Source organism: Pseudophryne corroboree, chromosome 11, assembly GCF_028390025.1.
Source record: "Pseudophryne corroboree isolate aPseCor3 chromosome 11, aPseCor3.hap2, whole genome shotgun sequence".
NCBI lineage: Eukaryota > Metazoa > Chordata > Amphibia > Anura > Myobatrachidae > Pseudophryne > Pseudophryne corroboree.
The window spans coordinates 93,961,847-93,969,292 of NC_086454.1; the positions used below are offsets into that span (position 1 = coordinate 93,961,847).

General features: G+C 44.9%; 1 protein-coding gene across 6 annotated transcripts in view; it reads left to right on the forward strand.

Moving 5' to 3' along the window:
• The window catches only part of C1QTNF4 (C1q and TNF related 4), a 31,671-nt gene extending 24,659 nt beyond the window's left edge, over positions 1–7,012 (forward strand). For 2 of the 6 annotated variants that reach the window (XM_063944559.1, XM_063944560.1), the window contains exons 2-3: positions 3,829–3,956; positions 5,215–7,012. In XM_063944559.1, the coding sequence (XP_063800629.1) occupies positions 5,220–6,329 (1,110 nt within the window). In that variant the 5' untranslated portion in view covers positions 3,829–3,956; positions 5,215–5,219 and the 3' untranslated portion in view covers positions 6,330–7,012. Of the gene's footprint in view, positions 1–3,828; positions 3,957–3,983; positions 4,238–5,214 lie in introns of those variants that run through there. The other 4 variants (XM_063944561.1, XM_063944562.1, XM_063944558.1 and 1 more) reach the window with 3 other exon arrangements.
• The last annotated feature ends 434 nt before the right edge of the window (positions 7,013–7,446 follow it).

The following is a 7,446-nucleotide window of genomic DNA, read 5'->3' on the forward strand; positions in this document are numbered from 1 at the left end:
ATCACAAGTTGTACGGTGTGATTGGTGTGGCTGGTATGAGTCTTACCCGGGATTCAAAATCCTCCCTTATTGTGTACGCTCGTCCGGGCACGGTACCTAACTGGAGTCTGGAGGAGGGTCATGGGGGGAGGAGCCAGTACACACCACCTGACCTGTAAAAGCTTTACTTTTGTGCCCTGTCTCCTGCGGAGCCGCTATTCCCCATGGTCCTTTCAGGAACCCCAGCATCCACTACGGACTCCGAGAAATAGAATTATCGGTAAGTAAATTCTTATTATTGTAGCCATTTAAGTTGAACCAATATATGACTTTTTCCCATTCTTCCCCTTCAATAAATGGGAACTTTCACTGTCTGCAAATAATGACACTCTGCCAGATGGCAACACGGAGGAACCATTGAAATGTGTGACCTAATCTCTTAATAAGACTGAGCGGCACAGAGAGAATATTCTCCTCTGAATGTCGGGAGAAAGCATCTGTAAGACTATCCTGGCTAAGCAATGACTGGGGAGGTTGTTTCCCGCACAATACTGAACATATTTTCCTGGCTCCTCTCCTGTGACTGTAAGAATACAACTCCAATCCAGTTCGTCTGTTGCCTTGGAGACATTCTACAGTACATTCCCCTCCGGGCTCACTCACACTCCTGCCACTGCCTGGAACTCACATGGGAAGTGATACCTTTGATCATACAGCTTCAACTACTGTAACTATACACATTCATAAGCGCAATACAAATGACAGTATCTAGGACAAGAACTGTGCCTGATGGGTCTGGAGAGAAGATAATAATAGTCTGTATAATAAATGCTCTCCTTGGATTAATAGTCTACATGGCGCCACAGTGGTTCCGTAGGAGAAATACCGTAGCGAGAAAAGAGTTGTTGAGAGTTTTGAAGGAGAGTGAGAGGAGTTTGAACTTGATTCTGAGTGGAACAAGTGGCAGAGAGAGGAGGCATAGGTGAAGCGAGAGAAATCAGGTGGGCAGCAGTGGTGAGGAGGGAGTTGGCTGGCCGCTTAGAAACAGGCCCCAAGTCTACTAGCCCTGTGCCAGAAGCTTTGGAGCGCAGCCCTCCCCAATCCAACTATGAGGGTCATTCTGACCCGATCGCACGCTGCAGTCTTTCGCAGCGTAGCGATAGGGTCAGAACTGCGCGTACGCCCGGCGCATGGCCGCCCGGCGCTGCGCTACGATCGCCTCTGCCTGATTGACAGGCAGAGGCGGTCGATGGGCGGGAGGGGCGAAATGGCGGCGTGTGGCCGCCGTTTCATGGGCGCGGTCCTGCCAATGCAGGCGTGGCCGGACCGTGTAGGGAGTGGCCCGCAGCGGCTGCGTGACGTCACACGCAGCCACTGCAGGCCGGGGAGCGATGAGTAGCTCCCGGCCAGCACGCTAAAGCTGCGCTGGCCGGGAGCTACTCTTGAAGTGCAAAGGCATCGGCGGGGAGGGCTAGCCCTGTGCTTGGTATCCCCCCGCATGTCTGAGTTCATGATCGTAGCTGTGCTAAATTTAGCACAGCTACGATCAACTTGGAATGACCCCCTATGAGCCTAATTCAGGTTTGTTAGCAAACCAAAAAAGCAAGCACATGGGAAAAACCATGTTGCACTGCAGGTGGGGCAGATGTAACATGTGCAGAGAGATTTAGATTTGGATGGGGTATGTTCAAACTGAAATCTAAATTGCAGTGTACAAATAAAGCAGCCAGTATTTACCCTGCACGGAAACAATATAACCCACCCAAATCTAACTCTCTCTGCACATGTTACATCTGCCCCACCTGCAGTGCAACATGATTTTGTGTAAAAATAAAGCAGCCAGTATTTGTGGGCTACATGCAACCGCAGCCAGTATTTGCCCTGCACAGATTTCTGTTTTAACCCACCCAAATCCAAATCTCTCTGCACATGTTACCTCTGCCCCACCTGCAGTGCATCGTGTTTTGCCCAGTTGCTTGCTTTTTTTGCTTTACTTACAAACATGAATCAGGCACTTGGTGTTGTAAGTCCCTCTGTGACTGGACTGCCCCTATCTGCACCCTTAGTTCCATAGCACATCTACGATCATTTTCTCAGACATGCGGGGAAACACCCAGCACAGGGCTAGTCCGCCCGCATGTCTGGCTCTTACATTTATTGGCAGTCCAAAAAAAATTATTATTATTATTATTTTTTTTTTGAAACGTGATAGACACTGGTGATAGTTGAAGAATTTTGGCCAATCTATCAAGCCCCATCAATGTTTATTACTGCTGTAGTGCTTGGTTATCGCTGGTTTTGCCATTACCTGTACAGGTAACTAGCTCCAATTGGCTAGCTATCTGCCCACCCCCAGCCTCCTGTATCAGCTAGACAATGGGAGCTGGTTGGCGTTTTGGACTGCTTTGCAGCCCTGGCGTTGTAACCGCCACTTCTGCTGTCGCCTTTCCTCTAGGATACCTAGGGCTAATTTTACTAAGCGGTGCTTTTAAAACTTGAACTTAAAGGGGCAAAAATATTGAATACAAAATAGTCCTGATTTTATATTTCATCTTGTTGGCCATTTATATCCAGAGACCAAAACTGCCTCAGACCAGCTAGGGTTGCTATACGTTCTTCTGCGATCTTACCGGAATGGCGGTCTGCGCCACGACTTCCTGACAAAAGGCTTTGGGATGCACAGATGTCCTAGGTTAGTTGGAAGGGCGGCTGGAGGGGCGACCGCTGTCACAGTGAGGGCCAGAGTCAGACCCCACAGATAGACTTTACTTCACTAGGTGAAACTGTGACTGATGGGGGGAGGGGTGTCTATAAATGAAGCAGTGAAAAGAGTGGAGAAGTGAGCCTGTGGAGAAGTTGCCCATCAGCTGCTCCGTACAATTGTATAGTATGCAAATTATTAATGTTACTTCAATGCTGATTGGTTGCCATGGGCAACAGCTCCACTGGCTCACTTCTCCACACTTCTCACTGCTTCAGTGTGAGGGAGACTCACTAAAGGCCCGTACACACTGGTCGATATATCGGACGTTCTCCTGAACGGCCGATATATTGCGGGACCGTCGGCCAGTGTGTACGGCCGATACGTCTGTGAACTCCGTCGTTCACAGACGTATCGCGTCGGCCACGCAGCACAGCCGACGGCCAATATATCTACCGATATATTGGCGCCAGTTCATGACGTCAGTCCCCGACGGATCAAGCAGTGTGTATGCTGAACACACTGCTCGATCCGTCCATAGATATATCTGCAGATCAATTGATCTGCAGATATATCTGTCAGTGTGTACCCACCTTTAGACTGCTGCTGAGGCGCTGACTGTGTGTGAACAAGGGTGTGACAGTGATAGGTAACAGGAGACCTTTGTCAAGAATTCCAACAGTACATCAACACAGGCACCAGATCCCAAAAGGCTGCCTTATTGAGGGTGCTGCTCACCTAACACTGAGAAGGCCACCATTATGTTTGTACACAAATGAAAGCCCTCTCCCCTGACTTTTATGACACAGGAGAGAGAACCTACTTCTGCCAGCTCTGAGCAAAATTCAGATCTCATTGCAGAGTTGTGAATAGAACCAAGTAAAGAAAATATGCCTTCACCATCCATTTCCCCATTTCCATATTCTCACTCACTGGTTTCTGCACTGCTCTTGGGAGTCCAGACACTCTGGTGCACCATCTCCATACTTTGCTTGGACTGCCCTCACTCCACCCTGCTCCTCCACTAATGGGAACATCTTGCTCTGGAAACCTATGGCCCTAACACAACTGCACTAATCAAGATGTCTGTTTTGTGCCTCGTAAATGACCTCATCTGGTTTGTAATACAGAATATGATTTGTATACAGGTTCCTCCAGTGTGACCCTGGTGAAACTGGATCTGCAACCGTCGTTCACTTCTTACAAACTGTGGTCCAGAAAATCTGACTGTTGGTCCTTGAGTTAGCACAAAGCATCCCGATCGCCTTACAGCACGGTAATAAATAATTAGCATGATGCTTATCCCTATGATAAAAGTGTCAGGAGACACAGAAACGCGTCAGTAGAGGAGAGCGAGTCTCCTACTTGCTCATATTCCCTGCTACAGCCTGGTTGCGTGCAAGCTTCATATGCTAATTACCGATTGATGTTCTGTGAGGCCTATGCAAGGCTGCAGAGCTGCAGGAGTTCCGCAACAAAGATCCTCTCACACATATGCACTTCACTCATTGTGAAGGTAAGCAATGTAACAAGGCAATGAGGATGACTTAAAGGCAGGTAAGCAATGTAACAAGGCAATGAGGAAGGCTAGTCAGATGCTTGGCTGCATTGGGAGAGGAATCAGCAGCAGAAAGAAAGAAGTAATAATGCCACTGTATAGGTCATTGGTACGGCCTCATCTAGAATAATGTATTCAGTTCTGGAGGCCATATCTTCAAAAGGATATTAATACATTAGAAACTGTACAAAGGAGGGCAACTAAAATGGTGCATGGCCTACATCACAAAACATACCCAGAAAGACTAAGAAATCTCAATATGTATAGTTTGGAGCAGAGAAGGGAAAGGGGGGACATGATAGAAACTTTCAAATATATCAAGGGTTTTAACAAAGTCCAGGAGGGAAACATTCTCCAAATGAAGAGAAGCAATAGGACACGAGGACATGCACTGAGACTGGAGGGGGGGAGGTTCAGGGGAAATTTGCGGAAAAATTATTTCACAGAAAGGGTAGTGGACAAGTGGAATAGCCTCCCATCAGAGGTGGTAGAGGCTAAGACAGTAGAGCAATTTAAACATGCATGGGATAGACATAAGGATATCCTTACAAAGAAATAAGGATCAAATAAGGTTAGAGATAAAAATAATAATAATAAAAATAAAAAAAAATGGGCAGACTAGATGGGCCAAGTGGTCTTATCTGCCGACAAATTCTATGTTTCTATACTCATTTTTCATCCCGGGAAAGGGCACATTCTTGTCTATACACTATATGGACACAGTCCTTTGATTTTAAAAGTATATTACATTAAACTGCAAACTAACGATAAACTCGATTATGTAACATAAAACTGTAAGCTACATATGTACCATCAGGAAACTTGATTTTATTTGGTGTGTATTCATGATTTGGTATTAATACATAATAGTATAATGATAGCTTTATTATTTTTGTAAGTTTATGAGCCTTCTCCTAAAAGTTATATTATTTATTTATGTCACTAACATTATGCTTTTTTTTTTTCTTTTACTCAGCCAGAATGTTTGCCCCCAATACTTCTATTCTCCTTGGATTAATAGCCCATCTCCTTCTCCTTTACCCTGCGGCCCTCGGCACAGACTTCCGTTCTGCTTTCTCCGTTGCCCGTACTAGCAGTATGGAAGGAGGCCCAGAGATGGTCATCAGATTTGACAAGGTGTATGTAAATATTGGAGGGGATTTTGACCCCAAAGCTGGGATTTTCAGGTGTCGTATTCCTGGGGCTTATTATTTCTCCTTCACTATTGGAAAGTTTCCCAAGAAAAACCTATCGGTCATGCTGATGAAGAACAAGAATGAGGTCCAGGTGATTGTCTATGATGAGCATCATCACAAAGAGAGAAAGACGGCTAGCCAAAGTGCAATGTTGCAACTCGATTATGGAGATACAGTTTGGCTTCGGCTCCATGGCGACCCAAAATATGCCCTCTACAGCAATGTTGGACCTTATACAACCTTTAATGGCTATTTAATCTATCCAGATACATCCTACTATTTCCAAGGTGGCAGTGACTCCTACAAGCTTCAAAACTCCCAAAATACAATGATCTCTAAAGAGGAGTCCTCTGAGCAGAATGAAGTCTACAGAAAGAACACAATGGTAGCTGACCAACCAGCGATAGACTCAGACCCTAGGTCGGCTTTCTCAGTTGCCCGAACCCAAAGTCTCATTGGAACAGAGGACAGGAAGATCCAGCATCAACCAATCACTTTCGACACGGAGTTTGTCAACATTGGAAAAGATTTCAACTTGTCTTCTGGAGAATTCCGGTGTCGCATGGCTGGAGCTTACTACTTCTCTTTCACCATTGGGAAAATGCCTTCTAAAACCATGTCTGTCAAGCTGATGAAGAACCAGAATGAGGTCCAAGCAATGATTTATGATGACAGCCACTCCAAAAAGCGAGAGATGCAGAGCCAAAGCTTAATGTTGTCTCTGCAATCTGGAGACACAGTGTGGCTCTATAGCTACAGACACGAAGGCTACGGAGCTTACAGCAATCATGGAAAATATATTACATTCACTGGGTTCCTGGTGTACCCAGAAGCAGCTCCCAAGCAACATGTATCAGTAACAAACCAGAAACCAGAAATAATTACGGAGATTTGACGGATACGGTGACGGTACCAAATTATGACTTGCAAACAAGGCTGGATTTGATAGTAGGTGATCTAGGCACACGTCTATTGGTGCCTCAATAACAGAGGCACAAAGTGTGCGTCAACTCCACCCACATTACCACTCACAGCCCTCGTGTTTGTAGCACTGCTCATTTTATCATCGTCTGCACCCTCTGAAGCAAACGTCACTTATTTTGTCTTCAGCGTGACTGATCAAGTACAGATGTAGCCAGAATTATCCAAAAGTGATATCTCAATTGTCTCTGAAACCACTGTCTGAGTCATATCCCTAAGTATAATATGAGTAAGAGAATATAAATCATTTTGGGATAACATTGGCTGCATCCGTGTCTAGGCCTACCTAAACTGTAAATTCGGCCTTGTCTCAATATTTCCATTCCCGGGAGCTCTGTATTTGCACTCTTTATTTGTGTGTGTGTGTGTGTAGGTGAGCATGTTATAAAACGGCGTACTTGCATGAATGGGGTGATGCACCCCCTTACGTGCCATAACTCATTTCGATATAAGGGTAAAAAAAGCAATAGAAGGAGGAATCTATAGAACTAGAAAAGAACAGTGTAAGATATACAGGAAAACAACAGCGGACACTACATACATGTAATACAAGGAGTTGAAACAAACAAAAAAATAATAAAATTGTTTTCTAATAAACATGTGTTTGTTACTTTTAAATGTCATTAACAGCGTCTGTTTATTAAAATATGTGCGATTTAATTTACATGTATCCCTTGGGCGGATTCTTTGTTACTCTAGCAGTTAATTAAACCTGTTAATGAACGCTCATATCATCGTTCAGCAAGATCCACAGCTCAGTGTAGCAAATTCTGTGTCACGTACATCAAATTCTACCACTCCTGCAGGTGCTGTGAGAATGGGGGCTAATGGAATACTGGAACAGTACAGAAAAAAATAATTTTCACCCGCTCAGATGTCTATATTTATCAATCACAGCTGCCAATCAGCAGCAAAACAGCAGCAAATATAAAGCTATTTTTTTCATCCGTCAGCTATTAGAACATATTAGGGAGTGAAAACGTTACTTGGTGCTGTCATACTACAGGAAATAGTGCCACCCCCAATGCACA